This window comes from Pituophis catenifer, unplaced genomic scaffold (assembly GCF_029215685.1).
Source record: "Pituophis catenifer annectens isolate HBS135680 unplaced genomic scaffold, rPitCat1.0.hap2 SCAF_4, whole genome shotgun sequence".
Taxonomy (NCBI): domain Eukaryota; kingdom Metazoa; phylum Chordata; class Lepidosauria; order Squamata; family Colubridae; genus Pituophis; species Pituophis catenifer.
Genome location: NW_027256884.1, coordinates 6882127 through 6907658, shown reverse-complemented (window position 1 = coordinate 6907658; position 25532 = coordinate 6882127). Strand labels below are relative to the sequence as shown.

The window sequence follows — 25532 nt, the reverse complement described above, 5'->3', positions numbered from 1 at the left end:
GGCGCGCATGTGCGCTAGAACCCAGAAATTCGGCTTTTCTGGAGCTCGGCCCCAACGAGCGCATGTGCGCGACTTTTCCGCGTGAACTTTTTGGCACTCGATGCCAAAAAGGTTCACCATCACTGTCCTAAGTGTTTTTGTTTGTCTGAGCTAATCTTGAGCTAATCTTGTCAGCTTTCGTTCCTTGCCTTTTGTGTTGCTTATTTAGAGTTTCTGTTCTTTGTTTATGAATAGTGTGGCCCAGTTTCCTGAATGGATACAAAATACCCATTCCTAAAGACTAGCCTCTCCAAGCTTCTGCTTGAGGGTGTTTTCCTATAGCAGGAAGACTGAGGCTGCTTTCTGCCTTTCAGAAGATGTCTCCCCTCTGTACAAAGTTAGCACCCACCCCTCTCCTAGAAGAATGAAATTTTTTGGGAAATATTTAAAAAAGGTAAAATATTACATTTCCCTAAAGGGGAAACATGCTCTTGGAAAACAGCCCCCACCTTTCTTGATAGCCCCAGCAGGACTGGGCCAGCCTATCTACAAGACAAAAGACCTTCAGCTCCAGGGTGATGGGATTAAGATATGACCCCTCAGGACATAATAGGATTAGCCCTCTACCGTCTAGCAGCAGAGCTCACCACATGGCACAACAAGTCCCTTCATTGCATCATCCAGCAAGCTTCAACCAAGCCGGCGACTCAGACAGCCTATAAAGTAAGCAGTGACCCCTACAAAAACCAATAGAATACATTTCTTGCACAGGAACAGGAAGCTCAAGGGCAAGGCCCAAGAGAGGGTATAAATAACCCTCACTCTCCACTCCATGTGGTCAGCTGGATTTAGAAGATACATCTACTGAAATTAAGCGAGCTGGAAGGGACCTTGGAGGTCTTCTAGTCCAACCCCATGCTCGAGCAGGAAACCCTATACGATTCCAGACAAGCTGTCCAGTCTTTTCTTAAAAACCTCTAGTGGTGAAGCACATACAACTTCTGGTGGCAAGCTGTTCCACTGATTAATTGTCCTCACTGTTAGGAAGTTTCTCCTTAATCCCAGGTTGCTTCTCTCCTTGATTAGTTTCCAATCATTGTTTTTTATCCTTCCCTCAGGTGCTTTGGAAAATAATTTGACCTCCTCCTCTTTGTGGCAGCACCTCAAGTACGGGAATACTGCTAACATGTCACCCCACATTAAAAGCAATATCGCCTTGGAAGCGTGAAATTAAAATACATACTTTTCTTGTCTTTTCTTTAGGCCTTTGTATTTCAAGTTAATCGAAGAGTGCGTTTCACAGGTAGTCTTACATCGAAGTGGTCTGGACCCAGATTTTAGTTATCGAAAAAGGCTGGATATAAATTTCAGTCACATACTGGGTAGGTATTTCATATTCCCTGTTTATACTCATATAAAAGATCACATTTTTTTTAAAAAGGGGAGTTGCTAATCCCAGATTTCATAGGGACCGTTATTATTGTATGCCACATATGAATTAGGAAGCTACATAAATGTGATGAATGAATGAATAGTTCCAGAAATTAAATTCAGGAAATGTTCTCTAATGATGTACATTAGTTTTTGCCAGTTGTATCTGCATGTATATATACTTGGTAATAAGCCACAATAAATCTTTTTTTTTTTTTCTTATTGGTTTAGCTGCATACTTGCTATATATATTTTCATGATCTTGACACACTTACAAATAGCATTTCCTTGAGTATCTATCAAAATCCAAATTTATATATTTATTTTAAATTGTTTTTAAATTTTGTGAGTATATGTTTGTTTTAATATGGCTGTACACCACCCTGAGTCCTTCGGGAGAAGGGCGGTATAGAAGTTTAGTAAACATAAACATAAACATAAAATCAATAATGTAATTGCTTATTTATTTATTTAGCGTATGGTTGGTCACACACAGTATTGTAATTGCTAAACATCTCTGATACCTATGAAGAAAATACTTCCAAACTGTTATTTTTTGGCTTGCATCGTCACTTCCTGAACCCTTATCCCCAAAATATTCTTGGAGCCAATAGTTTGCTTATTTGCTTATAGTCAGTTAAACCCAAAGGTGTTTTTTTCAGGAGGCAACAGGACTTTCTTGTGTTTTTCCCTTTTGAAGACATTTCGCTTCTTATTCAAGAAGCTTCTTCAGCTCTGACAGAATAGTGGGGAATGGAAGGATTCTGTCAGAGTTGAAGAAGCTTCTTGGATGAGAAGCAAAATGTCTTCAAAAGGGAAAAACACAAGAAAGTCCAGTTGCCTCCTGAAAAAGCACCTTTGGGACAACCATGATCTGGATGACTGAGAATCTCTACAGACTTTATAGCCAGTTAAAAGTGATCCCAATGTTTTAAAGCTGTTTTATGAAAACTTCAGTCATTGCCGTTTGAAGCTAACAGCACAGCTGTCAGTCATTAATGGAAGTGATGTAAATATGCATTTTTCTTGACAACACTGCTTTACAGTTTTGCTTGATCTTAGGGTTGGGTACAAACTGGCATAAATTTTACTCATGCTATTGACTGTTCTCTCTGAGATTGGCCAGTCAGTAAAAAGCTATCCAGAAGATTTATATAGGCTGTTTTCTGCTAGATATCTGTATTGAACAGAAGAAAATGGAAGAACTTGAAGGAAAAGCTTCAGAATTCTTGAAAAAGGTAACTTTAGAGAAGTTTTATTCACAAGCCTCTCCGTGTTCATGCCCAACTGTCTTGCAATCTCTGAGATTTAAAATAAAATCATTTTTTTTTACAAGAGAAAAGACAACAAAAATAGAGATTGGGCTTTTAGGTTTAATTTAAAACCTAGCTTTGTGAATCAAAATATTGGCCATTCCCCCCCCCCTTTACTAAAACATAACAGCTGGAAAGAAATGTGGTAGTGAACTGCTGCCCTGCTCCACAGCTGGAGGCCCTATTTTCAGTTAAAGGATCAAGAGATTGATCGAACTGTTTTATTGTGCTTTCCTAGCCTTTAACTGTTGTACTCTGGAGTGTGGATTTATCCGTTGCAATGTTTGCACGTCCTCTTCTTATCGTTCATCTTCCATTTTCTTGGATGCAAAACCAAAGGATGTTGGTTTTTAGGATAAGAAGAAACAGGGAGGAAATGGTTCGAGAAATTCCACTAAGGAAAAAAAAAAAAACCCACAAGGAATCAGTTTTATCAGTTCTCCTAAATCCTGGATGGCGAATCTGTGACATCCATTTATTACTCAATTACTCCATTTATTACCTCCAGTTATTACTTACAATTCTCTACATTTTTCACAGCCACGTTGCCCCAATTTACGTCGAATTTGTGTACTCATAAAAATAACATGGGCATAAAAAAGCCAGATGCACTTGCTGTTCTACACTACAACCTGTTGCAAGAGAAATTGGGTTTCTTATTGAAATTGTTAGGCTACATCAAGCTTATAGAAGCATGTGGCTTCCCAGCATCCTCTGTTATGCCCCGCTGAGCATACCTACAATGCACAGGTCCAACTTTTTTAGCCATTATTGGGAGCTTTGTCTTGAAGAACTTCTCGAAGAGCGACAAAAATAACTGTGGCAACGTGTCTCTAATTACACCCCCTAGTACAGATTATTGTAAAAATTGGACAAGCAGTTTACCATTTCTGGAGTAAACTGTACCAGGTGTGCCCTTTATGGAACAGTCTGCAGGAAGTCCTCGACTTACGACCACAATGGAGCCCCAAAATTTCTTTTGTGGAGCGAGACATCTGTTAAGTGAAGTTTTGCCCTGTTTTACGACCTTTCTTTCAAACAGTTGTAAAATGAATCGCCGCCATTGATAAAGTTAGTAAGCCCGGATGTTAAGTGAATCTGGCTTTCCCCGTTGACTTTGCTTGTCGAAAGATTTGATCGCCTGACCTTGGGGCGCTGCAACGGTGGTAAGTATGAACCAGTTGCCAAGCGTCCGAATTTTGATCCAATGATCATGGAGATGCTACAAAAGTTGTAACTAAAAAATGGTCATAAGTCCCTTTCTTCAGTGCCATTGTAACTTCGGACAGTCACTAAGCGAACTGTTGTAAGTCGAGGACTACCTGTAGTATATGGCTGTTGGCTAGCACTTGTCCAGATTCATTTGAAATTCAAGGATAAGAAGAAGTGGCTGATGTGACTAATTTTGGAGGTTCTCACACATTGCATTTGTCTTCTGGCGAAGGAGAAGACCGTGGTGGTAATAAAACCCATAGTGTTGCCTTATATCACTTTGTGGTTTGTATGTACAGTGAGAGCATATGCACCGGAGAGAAATTCCTTCTCTGTCCAATCACACTTGACCAATAAAGAATTCTGTTCAGTTCTGTTCTGTTCTGTTCTGTTCTGTTCTACTGTACTCTAATTCATGTTCTATTTTGTTCTACTCTACTCATTCATATTTTATTCTACTCTACTAATTCATATTCTATTCTATTCCATTCCATTCCATTCTATTAATTCTCTACTGTACTCTATTATATTCTATTAATTTTTTATTCTACTCTACTCTAATTCATATTCTATTCTGTTCTACTCTTGTTGTTGTTGTTAGTTGCGAAGTCATGTCCGACCCATCAAGACCCCATGGACAACGTTTCTCCAGGCCTTCCTGTCCTCTACCATCCCCTAGAGTCCATTTAAGCTCAGGCCTACTGCTTCAGTGACTCCATCCAGCCACCTCGTTCTCTGTTGTCTCCTTCTACTCTACTCATTCATATTTTATTCTACTCTACTCATTCATATTCTACTCTACTTTACTCTACTCTAATTCATATTCTATTCTATTCCTCTTCTGTTCTACTCTACTCTACTCTACTTTACTCTACTCTACTCTACTCTACTCTACTCTACTCTACTCTACTCTACTCTACTCTACTCTACTCATTCATATTCTACTCTACTTTACTCTAATTCATATTCTATCCTATTCCTATTCTGTTCTACTCTACTCTACTCTACTCTACTCTACTCTACTCTACTCTACTCTACTCTACTCTATTTTTACCAAGACCAGATGCCAGTTTCTGATCTAATAAATTGGTGTCATTTAAAGAAATGGTGGACAGCATTCAAAACAACATCTTAAGGATAAGATGATGAAGGTAGTCTTAAATCCAGTGGATTGATTTGTTGAAAAATATCCCAGGATGAAGCGTCTTATCCTTACAGGAGCCTGGAACTGATGTAGCAGTTTATCCTGCGCAGACACCAGTAATGGAGTTTTAAGGAAAAGATATGAAAATCAATGTACTTGTCAAGAGCCAAGCAGAGTCTAATCCATCTCACTCCCTGGTTTTGAAGTACAAGTCAGTTTGAGATTTCATACCTCCCCAGAGCCACTTACAGATCGCATAATATGCAAATCTGGGTAACATAGCATGAAAATACTCAGGGCAACGAACAATTACACCTGTACATTTAACGATGCACGGCGCCTTCCCGTTTCTGTTGCAGTTTGAAAAAGAGTTTGTAGCTCATCAGGAGACAAAGGCACGCCTTCAGAAGACGGAAGAAAAGATCAGCCTCCTTGAAGGCGCAAGAAAACCTTGTCAAAATGAGGTAAAAAAAAAATAATCTGCATTTACAAAAAGACTTGTTTGTGCAGTTAAAATAATTAGCAACAATCGTATGATGCCATGTTAATATAAAAAACGATGAAAGACTTTGACTCCGTGCTTTGTCATTTCTGGATAAGGAATACCTGGTACCATTTTTCCGTTCTTTTGGCCTCTACCTTGGTGGGGAAAGCTTGGGTTGTAAGTGAGGGTTCTTTTGAGGATGATGTGATGAGGGCAATAATCCTTGAAATACAATTGTAGAATAGTAGAAATAGGAGGAAAGGTAACCGGTATTGTTTAGTGCACACATTTTTATAGGCAGGTAGACAATGGCACATGGTAGTTCAGGTATAGCAATGGCTACAAACTTACACAGTCTTTAAAAGGGACTATACGAATTTAGTGGCTTATCATGGAGGACACATTTTCAATACCAGCTAGTAATTATCAGTAATGAGAGTTATTGCCCTCTGTTCTTGTTATCTCCCTAAATTCACCTCCTTCACCATTATGTAACACAATACTTGTGATTGTCCCCAGGAAGGACAATGCCCTTTTATTTTAAAGAACTTCTAAGTTGCTTGGTATCAGTATTATTGCTAGCTCCCTCCTTCCTTCCTTTCTTCCTCCCTCCCTCCCTCCCTCCCTCCTACCCTCCCTCCCTCTTCTTCCTTCCATTATCTCCTTCCTTCTTTCCATTCATCTCCTTCCTTCTCCCTTCCTTTCTCCCTCCTTTCATCTCCTTCCTTCCTTCCATTCATCTCCTTCCTTCCTTCTTTCCATCTCCTTCTTTCCATTCATCTCCTTCCTCCCTCCTTCCCTCCCTTCCTTCCATCTCCTTCCATTCATCTCCATCTTTCCATCTCCTTCCTCCCTCCCTCCCCTCCATTCATCTCCTTCCTTCCTCCCTCCCTCTCTTCCTTTCATTTCCTTCCTTCTTTTCATCTCCTTCCTTTCTTTCTTCTTCCGTCCCTCCCTTCCTTTCATCTCCTTCCCTCCTTCCTTCCTTCCATCTCCTCCCTCCCTCCGTCCCTTCCTTTCATCTCCTTCTTTCCATTCATCTTCCTTCCTTCTTCCTTCCTTTCATCTCCTTCCTTCCATTCATCTCCTCCCTCCCTCCCTTCCTCCCTCCCTCCTTCCTTCCTTCCTTCCTCTGCTAAAAATGCCATCTCATTGGTTAGCTAGTTCAAATTAATCGCAGGCAATCCTCGACTTATGACCACAGTTGACCCCCAAAGTTATCTGTGGCTAAGTGAGAAAGCCATTCAGTGAATGTTGCCCTATTTCACGACCTTTCTTGCCATAGTTGGTAAATGAATCACTGCCGTTGTTTATATTAGTAACTCCGGTTTCTCTTTTGATTTTGCTCGTCAGAAGGTTGCAAAAGGGGATTGCATGACCCCAGGACACTGCCAGCTGTCGTAAATACGAGCCAGTTGCCAAGCGTCTGAATTTTGTTCTCGTGACCATCGGGATGCTGTGAAAAACGGTCCTTAAGTCTCGTTTTTTCAGTACTGCTGTAGTCTTGAATGGTCACTAAATGATCTGTTTTAAGTTGAGGTCTACCTTTACACGGGATGAGTGTTGTTTGTTAGTTGTTGGATTGTTTAGATCAGTGCTTCTCAACCTTGACTGCTGGACTATGTATGGACTTCAACTCCCAGAATTCCCCAGCCAGCTAGGGAAGTCCACACATCGTCCAGCGGTCAAGGTTGAGAAACATTAGTTTAGATGATACATTTGGCTCGCTTTCTTGGGACGTTGTCTGCCGTGGAAATGCGAATGCTGCAGGCCCTGTAGTTTAAATAAGACACTTTTAAAAAAAATAGAAAAGTCAAGTTGCACATCAGGTTAGGTCAGATAGAAATGGCTATTGTGGTTGTCAGGCACTACATTTCGGTTCAGGTCTTTCTTGAAACTAATATAATTCAAACTTAGTTTATATATATGAAAAGTTATAAAATAAATATGCTTATCTGTTGCTTTTCAGTGAACCAGACTAAATGGATTAGCCATAAAACTCACAATAATCATCAGTTTCTTTTTAAAAAGCAACATAAGCGAAGGGAAAAAAAAGATGAAATAGACATACCTTCTCACCTGGGGGCAAAATTGTTCTTGACTATTCCTGTGGTACAATTTATTTTATATATATATATATATGTGTGTGTGTGTGTGTGTGTGTGTGTGTGTGTGTGTGTGTGTGTATGTAAAATATATTTTCACACTCCCACTTACAGGTAAGAGGAAAAAAAATGAAAAAAACCCATAGCAATAGAATAAAGTAAATAAGAAGGAATTTACATATCTGCTGAAGTTCACAGTTTTTTCATATTCCTAAGTGATTAAAGATATCTGAATACGTTTTGATTGCAAAACCCACTATTAAATTTTAGGGGCAATGCAAATATCAGGATAACGAATAATACAGTTGGGATCACAGAATAAAATCGTGAAATTATAAATAGTGATGAATTATATTTAAGACAAAAGTTATATAATGTATAAGATCCAAAAAGAGGAACAAAATATTAAAATGTAAAAAGAGGAGGAATCATTACAACATGACAGTATTAAAAATACTACTTGCTTACAATTCGTGTCCTTCCATCCCATTATATACCCTGGCAGTTGATTGAAACCAATATTTTGGGAACGGTTTTTGCTTTCTCCTTTCACCTACTTCGATTTTTTTTTTTGCCCTCCAAAATTGTGTTCTAAAGATCTAAGTTTGCCTTGTTGGGTAGTTTATTTTCTATAAAGGAACCATTCTTACTTGAATTTACTGATGGCGGAATTTACTAACTTGTGTTCTGTTTGTTTTTGAAGAAAAAATGTTTACATTCCAAATGTCACTACACAAAGTGTTTAAGTTCCAAATACCAGCATTTTCTTCTTTTCAGAATGGCTCAACCGACGCTTCTCCGCTGACATCTCTTGAAGGCCCCACAGATGTAGTCCCATCACCAGGATCTTCCACTGGAACGATTCCACCACCACCACCTCCTCCTCCGCCCCCACTCCCACCTGCCTTTGCTAGTGGGTCGCAAAACCATCTTCCTGTTGGTATCCCGCCACCCCCACCTCCGCTACATGGTGTACCTGGGGGTCAACGCTCCCCTGCCTCTCAATCGCTGCCTTTCGGACTGAAACCTAAAAAAGAATTTAAGCCTGAAGTGACCATGAAAAGAGTCAACTGGTCCAAGGTAAGACAAGGAAGACTCTAGAAAGCGTGCAGAGAAGAGCAACAAAGAGGATTAGGGGACTGGAGGCTAAAACATATGAAGAACGGTTGCAGGAACTGGGTATGTCTAGTTTAATGAAAAGAAGGACTAGGGGAGACATGACAGCAGTCTTCCGATATCTCAGGGGTTGCCACAAAGAAGAGGGAGTCAAGCTATTCTCCAAAGCACCTGAAGGCAAGAAGCAATGGGTGGAAACTAATCAAGGAGGGAAGCAACCTAGAACTAAGGAGAAACTAGAATTAGAATAGAATAGAATTCTTGATTGGCCAAGTGTGATTGGACACACAAGGAATTTGTCTTTGGTGCATATGCTCTCTGTACATAAAAAAATACATTAATCAAGAATCATAAGATTCGGCTGAAGAGATTGTAAAAAAAAATGCTTTTAAAAGCCTCTGACTATCCCAGCTGAGCCGCGCGATCATCAGAGGCTTTTTTTTTTTTTTTACTTTTAAAAGCATTTTTTTCGGCCGAAGAGGTTGTAGAAAAAATGCTTTTAAAAATAATTTTAAAAAGCCTCTGATGATCGTGCAGCTCAGCTGGGCATGGCGGGGGGGAGGGCAGGGATTTTTGCTACCGGTTCTCCGAACCACCCGCCTCCATCGCTACCGGTTCGGGTGATCCGGTCCGAACCCGGAGCTTTTCACCCCTGGATTGGAGATAGGTGATGTGTTGAGAGGGGGCTGTCCAATTTTGACATAGATGGCCTCTTTGACTCTTCTTTCAAACCAGAGGTTCTCTCTGTCCAAAATGTGGACTTTGTTGTCTTCATAAGAGTGGCCTCTGCTTATTAAATGTTGATGGATTGCTGAGTCTAGTCCTTACGTTGTGCGTTTTGGATAGAGAGGACTGCTAGTTTGAAAGAGACTTTTCGTCCAATCAACTGCTGAAGCAGGAAACCCTATACCATTTCAGACACATATTTGTCCAACCTCTTCTTAAAAGGATCTATTAAAGGTAAAGGTTCCCCTCGCACATACGTGCTAGTCGTTCCCGACTCTAGGGGGCGGTACTCATCTCCATTTCAAAGCCGAAGAGCCAGCGCTGTCCAAAGACGTCTCTGTGGTCATGTGGCCGGCATGACTAAATGCCAAAGGCGCAAGGAACGCTGTTCCCTTCCCACCAAAGGTGGTCCCTGTTTTTCTACTTGCTTTTTTTACCTGCTTTCGAACTGCTAGGTTGGCAGAAGCTGGGACAAGTCACGGGATTCGAACTGCTGAACTGCTGACCTTGCGATCGACAAGCTCGGCATCTTAACCACTGAGCCACCGCGTCCTGAAAAGATCTAATTTAAATAGCTCTTAAAAGGATCTGTTTAAGGATCTGTTTAAGCCCATGGTACTGTGGTCTACATATCCTGAATAATCTTAACATCTCTAGCATGTTTTATTCTGCCCCAGTACTCTGTTCTAATCAATAACGTTCATCGGTTGAGGAATATCCTATCCCTGTAACTGATCACTTGGAGCTAGGTCAGAAGTACAGAACTTGTTTTAATGCTTTTTTAAAACAATTTGTAAACTATCCAGAGTTGTTTGGAGTTGGGCGCTAAGTATAGAAACAAATATACTTCTGACTTTTGAACCACAGTCAGTTGAAAGCCTCACTTCAAAAGGCAGCGGAGTTAGCACGAAAAGTAAAGCTGATTTTTTTATTTTGATGCGGACTCTGCTATTTTAAAGAGTCTGAAGGAGTTAAAAACACAGATTTTTATCCCACAAATCTACCCTCATTCTCCAAAAGAGCACAGGTTTTTTTTTCCCCCACTCAGGAATCTGCAGACTGTAGATGGCAGGTGCCCTTCAGATTGCCCTAAGTCACATGTTTTGCGACCCCTTACAAAATATGGCATTAACGATAACAGGAAATTAAGATGTATTGTATTCCCTCTGCAGATTAGACCCCAGGAAATGACTGAAAACTGTTTCTGGGTAATGGCCAACGATGGGAAATATGAAAGTACCGATTTGCTGTGCAAGCTGGAACTTACCTTTTGTTGCCAGAAAAATGGTACGTTAATTATTTTTCTGATTTAAAGCCTCCTCTTAGAAAACCAGCCTCTTTTATTTTCAATAAACACCTGCGGTTCTTGTCACGACAGCTGATGAATACTTATGCGTGTCATATGATAATTGTTGCATTAATAACTGAGGTTGCCATCATTTATAACTGCGGCACATACGGAATAGAACTTAGCCGACAGTATTATTTTCACTTTTCCATTTAAGCTCTCCTCGTATAATGCAATTAAGGAAAGCATGTACTTACTGCCGAAATATCTCCACCGAGCTGTTAAAATGACTGTTTACTCTATTATTAGACTGTGGAGAGTGTGACTAAAAGCTGGGAAAATATAGCATGTATTTTAGTTATGAGCAATAATTTGGTGGGAGGCCGATTGTTTTGGGCTAGTTCTTTTTAAAGTATGCTAAGCCCTTTGGAAAAAAATAATTCTCACCATGTAATATACCCAGAAGGAGGAGTAAATGACCAAAGGAAGTTATTTTAGGTTTACATTCAAACTGAAAATATTCTAAGAAGAAACAGCAGCACAGAAAATGCAAAAAAAGTGAATCCTATCCCTACTTCGTCTTTGAAAATGAAGTTCAGTGGTTGAGACTATTCAATGGGTTTACTTCAGTGGTGAAATGTAAAATTTGTTACTACCGGTTCTGTGGGTGTGGCTTGGTGGTGGTGGTGGGTAATATGACTGAGTGGGCGTGGCCAACTTTTGTTTTCTTTTTTTTTTAACTTTTAAAACCATTTTTTCCACAACCTCTTCGGCTGAAGAGGTTGTTAGAAAAATGATTTTAAAGCCTCTGACGATCCCAGCTGACTTGACTGATGGCCAGAGGCTTTCTTTTTTTTTTTAAAAGCCTCTGATGATCCCAGCTGACTTGACTGATGATGAGAGGCTTTCTTTTTTTTTTAAAGCCTCTGACAATCCCAGCTGACTTGCCTGATCAACGGAGGCTTTTTTCCCTTTAAAAACATTTTTTCTATAACCTCTTTGGTCGAAGAGGTTGTAGAAAAAATGCTTTTAAAAGCCCCTGATGATCCCAGCTGAGCCGCGTGATCATCAGAGGCTTTTTTTGTTTACTTTTAAAAGCATTTTTTCAGCCAAAGAGGTTGTAGAAAAAATGCTTTTAAAAATTAAAAAAAAGCCTCTGATGATTGCGCGGCTCAGCTGGGCATGGGGGGGAGAGGGATTTTTGCTACCGGTTCTCCGAACCATCCGCCTCCATCGCTACGGGATCGGGCGATCCGGTCCGAACTGGGAGCATTTCACCCCTGGTTTACTTCCTGTGAAAGCAGAAAATGCCCACTAACTACAAGTAGCCCTCAAGTTACGACAGCGCCTGAGCCCACAATTACGGTCGTAAGTTCATATGATTGTAAAGTAGGCCACCCACGTGAGCAAACCTGATTTGATGTACTTTTTTTTTGTGGCGGTTAAACAAGCGCAATATGTGTTGAGTAAGCACTACAGTTGTCACCCATTGTCACCAGGGGGTAGTTTTTTTGGCAGAAATAATCTAAAATAGCATAAATTGTGGTCACATAACCACGGGGGACTGCATGGCTATAAATGTAGGCTCCAAATGCAGTCACCTAAAACCCCAGGGGTGGACATCAAAACTTTGGATCTGGATCTGGATTCAAATTTAGCTTTTGTGGGGCCCGTCAGAAATTTGAATGGTCACTCAGCAACTAGTTATAAATTGAGGACTATCTATATTGAAATTATGTTTCTGTGTAGGAATCCCAGATATTAATAGATGGCTATAAAATTGGAGTAGCAGCTAGGTTCAAATATTCGTTTAGTGACCATGTGCTTTTTCTCTTTGTATGTTTGTACATGTCTTTCCTCTTGGTGTTTATTTGCATCAAACAACAGAACCCAAGTCGCTTCACTATTTTTTCCCCATAAACTTACTAAGAAGCAAAAGTTGAGATCAAATCCTTCCACCTAATATGTAAGCGATAGCCATAACATCTCTATATTTTCTATTAAATGGTATATATGGCAGCTGAACCATATATACCATTATATATGGTATATATATAGTACTATATATAGTATAAGCCATATATAAATGCAGTGACAAATAGTTGCTATGGCTGACTTGTTTTGATGTAAAGATAATTTCCTTTTGCCCTACATTTCTTATTAACGCAGTCCTTAAATAGTATGAAACTTCATGGAAAAGATGAATAGGGTTATACATAATACACACACCTGTAAGCAGACATAAAAACTTTTCTTGGCCAAAGGGTGAGAGCTGAACTGTACTGTAGGTTGTGTGGAATTTCTCATTCATGATTAGTGAAGCTAATGCTCCCTAAGAAACCTCACCAGTAACCTGAATAGATTCAGGATAATTTACAACACTCTGTAGATCAGGATCCCCAACCCCCTGGCCAAGGCCTGCTATTGGGCTGTGTCCTATTCGGAACCAGGTCGTGTGAGAGGTGGGCCAGTGCACGCCAACAGCACCCCAAAGGCTTCTCTCTTGTGTGAGTGGAGCTGTGCATGTGCGCGCCGGCCCACCACTCACGTGTCCCGGTTCCTGTCCCTCCCCCCCACACACATACAGCTGGTACGCCAATCCGCCTGCTCCAGATGCTCCAAAAATGGAGCAGTGAGAGCAGAAGCTCAGTGGGACGGGTGCACCCTGCTCAGCTTGGCTAACTCACCAAGTCTGCCTGTTGTGGCCCACTGGCAACCAGCAGAGCTGGCAGCAGAGTTGGACAATGAGGAGGTTGGGGAGGAACATGGGCCAATCCTGGGGGCTGGGGAGGGCTCTGCATCGGGGGCAGAGAGAGAGCTAGACAGCAGTGAGGCAGAGGAACAGCTGGAGCCCGTTCCCAGTGTGCGCATGCACAGAGCTGCCAGAAGACAAGAACAACTAAGCAGGGTTGACTTGGGAGTAAAGCCACACCTTGGAGATGATTGGCCTCTCCCATAGGAAACAAAAGAGAAGCGAATGGGGAGGGGGCTTTTGCAGGAAACAATTCGTTCGTTCGGTTGTTTCAAGTGTGGAAAGTTCTGTTCGTGACTCTTAAGAGACTCTGTGCCAAGTTTTACCTTACACTGCGTTTGGGCACTAGTTATCTGGCAGCTTTCCAAGCGAGATAAGGTTTGTGTTGATAAATATTCCTCTGAAAGACTGTTTGCCAAGCCTTGCTGACTGTGAAGGAAAGGAATTCACAGTCGTGTAAATAAAAGGGATTTTGCCGGGACCAAGACTCTGCTTCCTGCTTTTTAAGGAAGCCTAGGTCAGAACATTGCCTGTTCAGGACACCTAATCCGCTTTTGGCGCGTCGGGCATTCTTGGTGTGTCTGAAGGAGCATGAGATCGCGCCCACAAAGGCTTCTCTTCTTCACAGCCAAAAGCTTTTGCAAACGGACCAAAGGCCTTCTGTCTCTTTGGCGTGGAGAAGCCTGAAGGAGTTTTTCTCTTGCTTGAATGGAGCTGTGCATTCATGCCAAAAGCGGATCAGGTGTCCTGAACAGGCAGTGTTCTGACCTAGACTTCCTTAAAAAGCAGGAAGCAGAGTCTTGGTCCTGGCAAAATCTCTTTTATTTACACAACTGTAAATTCCTTTCATTCACAGTCAGCAAGGCTTGGCAAACAGTCTTTCAGAGAAATATTTATCAACACAAACCTTATCTCGCTTGGAAAGCTGCCAGATAACTAGTGCCCAAACGCCCAAACTAAGGCAAAACTTGGCACAGAGTCTCTTAAGAGTCACGAACAGAACTTTCCACACTTGAAACATATGCCCCAGCCCACTGGTCACACGGCTCTGTTTCCCTGTAACCCCCCCCCTCCCCAAGCTGGTCCGCAAAGGTTGGGGAGTTTTGCTCTAGATGCCTCATCAGCCATTGGTAAAACCTGAATACAATGAATTGTACCCTAACACTTACAACTTCAGTACTCATGTTGAAACTGCACCGAAGCTCAAATTCTACGCAAGTGCAACAACACAAACATTTCTGTATGTTGACACACACGCAACCGTTTGTCTTGACAGTGAAAAGAGACGAAGGCTTTGAAGAGAGGAAACCTGTTAAAAAACGAATCAAAGAACTGAAAATCCTGGATCCAAAGATCGCGCAAAACCTTTGTAAGTACCGTAAATAGCTGTCATTGTTTGGAAAAGAAAAATAATTGAGCGTTAATGCTACTTTTGCACTTACGTGTAATTCTACTTTGTAAGATGGTTTTGACGGAAACAATTGCAAGCAATGGGTGAATGGGGAAGGAATGTATCGCTGTGAGCATTGAAAACGAAGGCACAGAAGTTGGAAAACAGCTCTTCTATATTTAGCATTTGTTTTTAAATAAAGCGGATTTAGTTTTTGGTTTTAAAGTCGCGGGTGCTCTAAGAAGAGACTGGACAGTCATTTCTCCAGAACGATGTAAGGTCTCCAGCATAAGCAGGGGGTTGGACTAGAACACCTCCAAGGTCCCTTCCAACTCTGTTTTTCCCTTAAAATTGGAGTTTTCTTTCAGTCTGTATCTTTTCGGTATCCCCACTTTGATTCCGTTGAATATTCTTTGTTTTTCTTTTTCTTCATCACATCTGTTTTCATCTTGTGTCTTTTCATTCTCCCCTCCTTATATTCCCCCCCTCCCCCTTATATTTCAGTTTGGTTCTAATGCGATGTCAGATGACAATTGATTACTCCTATATGGAGTCTTTACATAATTTCATTTGTTTGCCAACAGAGAGTCCCCTCTGAAGGTCGGTGCGGAATAAATCCATAGTAAAAGAGATTTGGTCATGGTGATTGTAAAGCCCCTAAAAATGAGCAGGCCATTCTCCCACTCCATCCCAAATAAGGTTCATGTCCAAGCCTCCTAAGGGCCGGTTTTATTACATTTCTGGATATAGACAACAGCTTTGACTTTCCTTCCCCAATTATCTTAATGAGAATCATTGTGATATGACACAAAACTCCTGCTGCCATCAGTCCAAGTATGTAGTTTAGTTGCTATCAGTATTCTGTAACTCCTACTATTACTGCTGATGTCTTATTTCCTTCCTTCCTTCCTTCCTTCCTTCCTTCCTTCCTTCCTTCCTTCCTTCCCTCATCCCTTCCTTTTATCTCCTTTCCATCCATCCATCCATCATCTCACCTCCCTTCCTTCCCTTTTTGTTCCTTCTCTTTTTCCTTCCTTCCTTCCTGCTTGCCTCCCTTCTTCCCTCCCTTTTATCATCTCTCCTGTCTGCCTGCCTTTCTCCCTCCCCTCCCCTCTCCCACCTTCCCTTCCTATTTTCCTTCCTTCTCTCATCCCTCCCTCCCTTCTTTCCTCCCTCCTTCCTTTCTATCCTTCTCTCCTCCCTCCATCCCTTCCTTCTGTCCTTCTCTCATCCCTTCCTCCCTCTCTCTCTCCCTCCCTCCCTTCCTTCTTTCTTTCCTTCCTTCCTTCCTGTTCTGATCTAGGCTTCCTTAAAAAGCATGAAGCAGAGTCTTGGTCCCGGCAAACCTCCTTTTATTTACACAACTGTGAATTCCTTTCATTCACAGTCAGCAAGGCCGGGCAAACAGTCTTTCAGAGGAATATTTATCAACACAAACCTTATCTCGCTTGGAAAGCTGCCAGGTAACTAGTTTCCAAACGCAGTGCAAGGCAAAACTTGGCACAAAGTCTCTTAGAGTCACGAACAGAACTTTCCACTCTTGCAACGACCGACCGACCAAATTGTTTCCTGCAAAAGCCTCCTCCCTGTTCGCTCCTCTTTTGTTTCCTATGGGAGGGGCCAATCACTTCCAAGGTGTGGCTTTACTCCCAAGTCGACCCTGCTTTCTTAGTTGTTCTTGTCTTCTGGCAGCTCTGCGCATGCGCACACTGGAAACAGGCTCCAGCTGTTCCTCTGCCTCACTGCTGTCTAGCTCCCTCTCTGACTCCGATGTAGAGCCCTTGTCCGAGCTTTTCCCAGGACTGGCCCATGTTCCTCTCCAACCTCCTCACTGTCCGACTCTGCTGCCAGCTCTGCTGGCTTCTGGCGGGCCACAACAGTTCCTTCCTTCTCTCATCCTCCCTTCCTTCCTTTCTTCCTTCTCCTCCCTCCCTCCCTCTCTCCCTCCCTCCCTTCCTTCTGAACTCACCTGCATATTCATCCATCCGTCCTGTTTTTCAGACCTTTCTTGTCCCCCAAGGCAGATGTGTGTCTTGGTTCTCACGCAGAAAAACACAGCAATCAGGCCAGCCTCCTCCACCCACGGAAACGTTCTCTTGAAAACACCTTAATGCTTGAAGTGTTCCAAAGTGCTTAATTTGCCCTTCTCAAATAAAAACATACCGAAATGCCTTTATGTGTGTTCTTAGCTATTTTCTTAGGGTCTTTTCGAGTACCTTATGAAGAAATAAAAATAATGATTCTGGAAATAGATGAAGCCCAGCTGTCAGAATCCATGATCCAGGTGCGGTAATTTGATTAACAGTTTTATAAACAAGTATTCCTACTAATTAGATCTTCATAAAATCTACCACATTTGTAGTAAAATATATGAAAGTGACGGACAAAGTTACACGCGCAGCCAGCCGTAATTTTGTGTTTATACATCAATATAGTTTGGTACTATCACCAATGGCAGATTATACCTTCTGTATTTGTTATACTTACCATTTTTTTATTAAGATAACTGTTTCCTTTAGACTATGTCTATGAGCAGATTTCTTTAAGATAGGGCAGTTGGGCCGTTTAAAAATGTAATAAATAGCCTACTGAGTTTGACATTTAATTTTTAGGATTTTTAAGGGATCCTTGGTTTTTTAAAATAGTAATTATTTTTTCCTTACTGTCTATTTTTGGCTTTGTTGCCTTATGACAGGGGTGTCGAACTTAAGGCCCATGGGACGGATCTGGCCCATGGGGTGCTTAGATCTGGCCCACAGGGCCACCTGGAAAGAGTGAAGGACCGGCCCGTGGTGCCTCTGCCAGTGAAAACAGAGCTTCGGAGGGCCTCACGCAGCCCACCCAAGCTCCGTTTTCGCTGGCAGAGTACTTGGGCCGCCACAGGCGCCCCCGACATGAGTGACGTTGAGCTGGCCATGCCCACCCTGGCCACGCCTCCCCCCCGAGGTCAAACACAACCCTGATGCGGCCCTCAATGAAATCAAGTTTAACACCCCTGCCTTCTGAGATTGAAGAGAAGTTTATCTCCCTTCTTTTGTTGTGCAAGTAATTTTGCAATAGAAAGTCTTGCAAACTAGTTTAAAGGGGGGAAAAAAACCCTATGAACTTTTAAAATTTTGTATCTTTCCATGAAATGTAGAATTTAATAAAGCATCTTCCCGACCAAAAACAACTCAGTGAATTATCCAAGTTGAAGAATGAATATAAGAATTTGTCCGAACCGGAGCAGTTTGCTATCGTGGTAAATAGATGGATTCATTTCCAAAATATGTTTATGTGAATTTTGTATTGTATTCTATTTGCTTCTTTTTGGGTAGCTGGTAACCAGGAATGAGTTAATCTTCTGTTGCACTAAGTTTCTGGTATGACTTTTAACCAACTTCTTAAAGTAATTTCCTGACAGGAGGAATTTTAAGGCTTTGCTCGTGTCACCAAGACAATGAGTGAGGCTGTTCTGACATTTTTGAATTTCTGCCTCTGTTCTTTCTACAGCTATATTAACGAGCTCTGCTTGCCTTTCAATTTCTAATTATAAGTGTGAGACATAAAGTATGAGGCAACCTTGCCATGTTTTTAAAATAATTTACAAGCGAATAAGTCTTCTATAACATCCTGAGACTTGCATGGCAGTAAATGCCTAATAATTATATATCAAACCTTTGCGCTGTCCAAAGCACTTGAGGAAAAAAGGCTTCATTGCACTCGTGTCAGAAACACTGAGGCGCTTCTGGATTGAAAGGACATCACTGTTGCTCCTTCCATGTCCTTGGCAGGAGCAGGAGTGAAGGATGGGAGCTCAACCCCTCTCGGGTCTCGAACACGGGTTTACTAATTTCCTTGCCAACGTTCCAACCACTTGAGCCACCATGCTCCTAAGAGGCTTCGTAACATCTAAGAACACACAGAAAACACCTGTTCTGTCCTCACTACACGTTAAGTCTGTATGCAGCTCAACATGCAGCTAAACCCACGTATCCTCCAATAAAACAGACCGTGTGCGTAGATCTGAATGCCTTATTGAAAGAACAGGATATGGTGAAACTGGGGAAAATAGCGATACATACAATGAGAACCAAACACAAGATAGACAGTATTGGTTTACTGCTGAACATAATGAATAAATACAAGCAATCTAAATCTCACCAGCGATACTCTGCGTGTGGGATGTGGGTTTGTCCTTGGATGACCATGTGCCACAGATGAAGATGGATTCTTCTTTGTGCTTTTGCCTTCTCCAAATGCTAAAGGAAATGGAGTCTGGCTTCCCAGCGTGCACTTGGTTTGAGAGGGCGGGCTGATGGGTAATGGGGTGGGGTCAGCTTCAAACAGTATACTTGATATTTGTCTCTCCAGCCATTAGATGGGGCTAGAGAGCAACAACAGTATATAAAGATCTTACGTTGGGGCATATTTGTCCCTCCAGCCACTAGATGGGGCTAGAGAGCAACAACAGTATATAAAAGTCATATGCTGGGGCATAACAACACCTGTTTCTGAATAACTGACCAGGTCTGTCTTTTGCAAAGTTGGTTCAGATGAACTGAAATTGAAACAATTCTGCACAACAACTTCTTAGATATTCTTCTTGATGCTTGCAAAGTACCAGTGCTGTAGCAACTAGGATGTCCTGATAAACATTTGGTAAACAAGCATCTGTTAAGTTGATATGTCAATCATTTCATTTTATTTTGCTCCCTTTGTCCAACATAAAGCGTTGTCCAATAAAAGTGAGTATAAAATATTTCTGTAACATGGAAAAAGCCTACAATGGCCATGTTACATGATTGTAACATAAAACTAACTTACTATAAGATATCTAGGGGAGGTTTAATATCTGATTAATGTATGCGTACACATAAAATGTATTTACTATAAAATTCCCATGAGAGTAAAATCTATAATCTATAAAAGTAAGCCTGTAAACCTAATAAGATTGAAATAATGGCTAATAGGCTTTTTGACATGGGTTGTAGATCATTGAGGTGCTAAATATAAATGACCCCCCCCCCCCCCGTGTTTGCCTTTTTTTTTTTTTTTGACCTCCTTCCCTATGGAGCCACTCACAAAACACAGAATACAATAGAATACAATACCGTGTTTCCCTGAAAATAAAACCGGGTCTTATATTAATTTTGGCTCCAAAAGACACATTGGGGCTTATTTTCTGGTTAGATTTTATTTTGGGGGAAATACGGTACTAACGTGTCTGTCTGGCTGATGATCTTTAAGTGGGGCTTATTTTGGGGGTAGGGCTTATATTACGAGCATCCTGGAAAAATCATGCTAGGGCTTATTTTACAATTTGGTCTTATTTTGGGGGAAAACACTGTAGAATAGAATAGAACAGAACAGAACTCTTTATTGGCAAGTGTGATTGGACACACAAGGAATTAGTCTCCGGTGCAAAAGCTCTCAGAGTAGATAAAAGCAACAAATGATAAATCATGATCCTAGTCATCATAAAACTACATTCATCATAAATCGTAAGATACAACACTTAGTGATAGTCATAGGATACTAAATAAGCGATCAACATAAATTATACTAGGATACTAAATAAAAGAATATAAATCGTAAGATACATACCACAAAGTGGTATGTTTTATCTCGGCTGTTCACCGCCCTGAGTCCTGTTGGAGAAGGGTGGTATAAAAATCAAATAAATAAATAAATAAATAAAAAAGTTAGAGTCATAAGAAGATAAGGAGATAGTTAATAGGAAGGATTAAAAGAACAATAGTAATACAGCCTTACTAGATAGTTTGACAGGTTGTGGGAATTAGTTGTTTAGCAGAGTGATGGCATGGGGGGAAAATTGTCCTTGTGTCTAATTCTGGTGTGCAATGCCCTATAGCTGTGATGGCGAACCTATGGCACGCGGGCCACAGCTGGCACACAGAGCCCTCTCTGCAGGCATGCGAGCAATCGCCAGCACAGCTCCACTGCACATGCGCGCGCGCCTCCCACAGGCTAGCTGATTTTTGGCTCTGCCGCGCATGTGCGGGGCGCATGTGGAAGACCGTGTGCGCAGGGGGGTCACGTGTGCATGCCCAGGGGGGCAGCAGCCGCCACCATGGTCCATTTTTAGATGCAGGAGGCTGCAGGGAGCCTACTAGGTCCTAAACGGCATAGGGGGGACAGCATGGCCACTCCCCCACGGCCTGTTTTTGGTCCCAGGAGGCTGCAAGGAGGCTTACTAGACCCAAACCGAACATCAGGAGGGGAGTGCGTGCATGCAGGTGGAGGGGACGCAGGGGCTCATGCACGCATACGCAGGGGGAGGGCCGCGCGGTGGGTGTCACGGATGCATTGCATTATGGGTGCTGGCATACCTGTGCCCTGTCACGCACGTGCTTTCAGCACGCAATGACAAAAAGGTTAGCCATCACTGCCCTATAGCGTTATCTTGAGGTTAGAAGTTGAATCAGGTGTACTTATCCATAGAGAAGCCTGCAAGATATTTTTCCTCGGGCCGGTCTCCTGCCAGATTTCAAGACTTAAAGAGTATTGTTGAGTCCACGTCTCTGGTTAAGGCATTGAAATGAGCTACTTCTCATTAGCGTCTCCATGTTCCTTCCGCGACACTGATTTCACAGTCCGGCAACAGCTCCATCAAATGCAACGTTTTAACGAGTTACCTTGGAAGGGAGAAGAGAGTCCTTCACAACATTCACACGACCGTTCTTGATTGATTCTGTCTCTGGATCGATCAAGAATTGTGGTTTCGGTCACCACGATGTAAAAAAAAGACGTTGAGACTCTAGAAAGAGTGCAGAGAAAAGCAACAAAGATGATCAAATGTATCTTGAGAGGGCACAAAATCGTGAAGGGTAAGGTCTTCTCTTTCTTTTTTCAACCAGATGAGCAGCGTAACGAGACTCAGACCCCGGTTGGGCGCCATTCTTTTCAAGCTTCAGTTTGAGGAGCAAGTGAATAACCTCAAGCCTGAAATCATGGCTGTCAGCACCGCCTGCGAAGAGATAAAGAAGAGCCGAAACTTCAGTCAGCTTCTGGAACTTGTCCTGTTAATGGGAAACTACATGAACGCTGGATCGCGAAATGCGCAGACCTTTGGATACAACCTCTGCTCCTTATGTAAAGTGAGTATTTCAACAGCCTAAGCGGCTGCTTCAGTCTAGTGCAGTGGTTCTCAACCTGTGGGTCGCGACCCCTTTGGGGGTCGAACGACCCTTTCACAGGGGTCACCTAAGACCATCAGAGAACACATATTTTCAATGGTTTTAGGAATAATTTTATGGTTGGGGGTCACCACAACATGAACTGTATTAAAGGGTTGCGGCATTAGGAAGGTTGAGAACCACTGGTCTAGTGCTTCAGTCAAACCTACAGCCAAAGCTGCAGCTGCCCAAAAAGCCAACACCGTTCTAGGCTGCATAAAGAGAGGGATAGAATCAAGATCACGTAAAGTGTTAATAGCACTTTATAAGGCCTTTGTAAGGCCACGCTTAGAATACAGCATCCAGTTTTGGTCACCCTGATGTAAAAAAGATGTTGAGACTCTAGAAAGAGTGCAGAGAAGAGCAACCAATTATTATTATGATTAAGGGACTGGAGGCTAAAACAGATGAAGAATGGTTGCAGGAGTTAGGTATGTCTAGTTTGATGAAAAGAAGGACTAGAAGAGACGTGATAGCAGTGTTCCAATGTCTCAGGGGTTGCCACAAAGAAGAGGGAGTCAGGCTATTCTCCAAAGCACCTGAGGGCAGGACAAGAAGCAATGGGTGGAAACTAATCAAGGAGAGAAGCAACTTAGAACTAAAGAGAAATTTCCTGACAGTTAGAAAAATTAACCAGTTGAACAACTTGCCTCCAGAAGTTGTGGATGCTGGAAGTTTCTAAGAAGAGGTTGGATAACCATATGTCTGAAGTGGTGTAGGGTTTCCTGCCTAAGCAGGAGGTTGGACTAGAAGACCTCCAAGGTCCCTTCCAACTCTGTTATTCTATTCTATTCTATTCTATTCTATTCTATTCTATTCTATTCTATTCTATTCTATTCTATTCTATTCTATTCTATTTTTTTTTTAAATTGATTTATATGCCGCCCTTCTCCGGAGACTCAGGGCGGCTTACAATGTGTTCAGCAATAGCCTTCATTCTTTTTGTATATTTTATACAAAGTCAGCTTATTGCCCCCACAACTGGGTCCTCAATTTACCTACCTTAGAAAGGATGGAAGGCTGAGTCAACCTTGAGCCTTGGCGAGATTCGAACCTGCAGTAATTGCAGGCAGCTGGTCTTAATAACCAGCTTAATAACAGGGTGCCTTAGACCACTGTACTACCAAGGCTCTACCAAGACTATTCTATTCTACTCTACTCTACTCTACTCTACTCTACTCTACTCTACTCTACTCTACTCTACTCTACTCTACTCTACTCTACTCATACCTTCCTTACATCAATCCATCATTTTCTATCTTCTGAAGCCAGTACACCAGTTCACCCATTATGTTTTCTTCTTTTAGCATCTCACCTTTCCTTTTGAGGATCTTACCAACTCTCTATCTACAGGTTAACTACTGCTTTCTCTTCCTCTTTTTCCATTTTCCATTCCTTTTTCCTTCATAGGTTGATTTGAGCCTCGTTCAATCTCCCTATCTAATCAAAGCCACCTCAACGTGCTTCCCTTCTATTGGCCATTCACTCCTGCATTCAATCCACATTTACTTACCATCTATTCATTCTTGACCCTACCTCTTCTTATTTATCATACACACTTCTGCAGTAGCCCATCTACACTGCATTCAACTAACATTGGTTCCTTCTGACTTACCAAAATTCTACAAAGTGGGCAGAAGTGCATTTTTATATACAGCGGTGTTCAGTTTTTGTGACAGTCATTCCTCACAAATAATCGTATGGACCAGCATTTCACCCCTTTTAAAAACTTTTCCATTTCCCCAACCTTAGTAAATGCTGTCAAGTTATCCCCCACTCCCACGCATTTGCTCTAGATAGGCACAGCGTTGTTTTTTTTAAAATCGAGAAAAAACAAGCATTTTCTAAAACCGCATTCATTCTCTCTGCTTCACTGGGTAAGAAACACAAAAATTAATTGATTTCATGCGCAAGCTATGTTGCGGTGGGTAGACAGAACAGATATTTACAACTATTTTATTGGGGGGGAGACAGAATCTCAGCAAATTTACATATTTTTAATTATTCTACTGGCAAGGGGGAAAAAAGATAAACAGCATCAGCGATACGTCAAGGGTTAGAATAGAATAACAGAGTTGGAAGGGACCTTGGAGGTCTTCTAGTCCAACCCCCTGCTTAGGCTGGAAACCCTACACCACTTCAGACCAATCGTTGTCCAATCTCTTCTTAAAAACTTCCAGTATTGGAGCTTCCACAACTTCTGGTGGCAAGTTGTTCCACTGATTAATTGTTCTCACTGTCAGGAAATTTCTCCTTAGTTCTAGGTTGCTTCTCTCCTTGATTGGTTTCCACCCATTGCTTCTTCTCCTGCCCTCAGGTGCTTTGGAGAATAGCTTGACTCCCTCTTCTTTGTGGGAGCCCCTCAGATATTGGAAGACTGCTATCATGTCACCCCTAGTCCTTCTTGTCCTGCCCTCAGGTGCTTTGGAGAATAGCTTGACTCCCTCTTTTTTGGGGCAGCCCCTGAGATATTGGAAGACTGCTATCATGTCTCCCCTAGTCCTTCTTTTCATTAAACTAGACCTACCCAATTCTAGCAATCATTCTTTATATGATTTATATGTTTTAGCATTGATCTAATGCCTAGATTTAAATACATTTCACTTTCTCTCCTCATACATTTAAATTATCTTTCTGCGCTTGCAAACATGATGTGCTGCAAATGACAATGGCATGATGGGCCCATCTATGCACAAATATTGTCAGCTGTACGTCAGCAATAAGCCTCAGAACCTAAATCATTATTAAAGTTTAAAGAGATTAACAGAGTTGGAAGGGACCTTGCAGGTCATCGAGTCCAACCCCTTGCCCAAGCAGGAGACCCTACCTCTACCTCTACCTAGGATCGAACTCACAACCTCCTGAACCTCTAGGCCACTGGGTCTTAGTTACAATTGAGTAAATAACCACTGTCTGAAGGTTTTAAGGCTCCAAGTATTTTGAGAGAAATTTGAAATACACCCACCTTCATAGATTATGGATTGGTATTCATACTGGACAAAATAACATGCATGAAGTGTATATGTGTGTGTAAGTTGTATTTAAGGTGGCATATGCCATCTTGTCTACTTTAACTCTCTCAGTGGGATACCACTAGCTGGACGTGGGTCAAATTATGATGGATATCTTAATATCCTCACCGTTGAATTTTAAAGTTAGATATAATATCATAAAGAGCCGGGGTGGCGCAGTAATAAGAATACAGTATTGCAGGCTAATTCTGCCAACTGCTGGAAGTTTGATCCTGACTATCTCAAGGTTGACTCAGCCTTCCATCCTCCTGAGGTGGGTAAAATGAGGGCTCAGATTGTTGGGGGCGATAGGCTGACTCTGTAAACTGCTTAGAGAGGGCTGTAAAGCACCGTGAAGCGGTATATAAGTCTAAGTGCTATGGCTATAATTTATCTCTCAATC

The 25532-nt window shown here is 41.8% G+C and overlaps 1 protein-coding gene across 2 annotated transcripts in view; it reads left to right on the top strand.

The window, feature by feature from the left end:
- The window catches only part of DIAPH3 (diaphanous related formin 3), a 115370-nt gene that overhangs the window by 15325 nt on the left and 74513 nt on the right, over positions 1 to 25532 (top strand). The window contains exons 9-17 of one of the 2 annotated variants that reach the window (XM_070943960.1): positions 1243 to 1361; positions 2584 to 2648; positions 5439 to 5532; positions 8429 to 8748; positions 10683 to 10797; positions 14827 to 14919; positions 17130 to 17224; positions 18080 to 18181; positions 21801 to 22040. In XM_070943960.1, the coding sequence (XP_070800061.1) occupies positions 1243 to 1361; positions 2584 to 2648; positions 5439 to 5532; positions 8429 to 8748; positions 10683 to 10797; positions 14827 to 14919; positions 17130 to 17224; positions 18080 to 18181; positions 21801 to 22040 (1243 nt within the window). Of the gene's footprint in view, positions 1 to 1242; positions 1362 to 2583; positions 2649 to 5438; positions 5544 to 8428; positions 8749 to 10682; positions 10798 to 14826; positions 14920 to 17129; positions 17225 to 18079; positions 18182 to 21800; positions 22041 to 25532 lie in introns of both variants that reach the window. The other variant, XM_070943961.1, reaches the window with a different exon arrangement.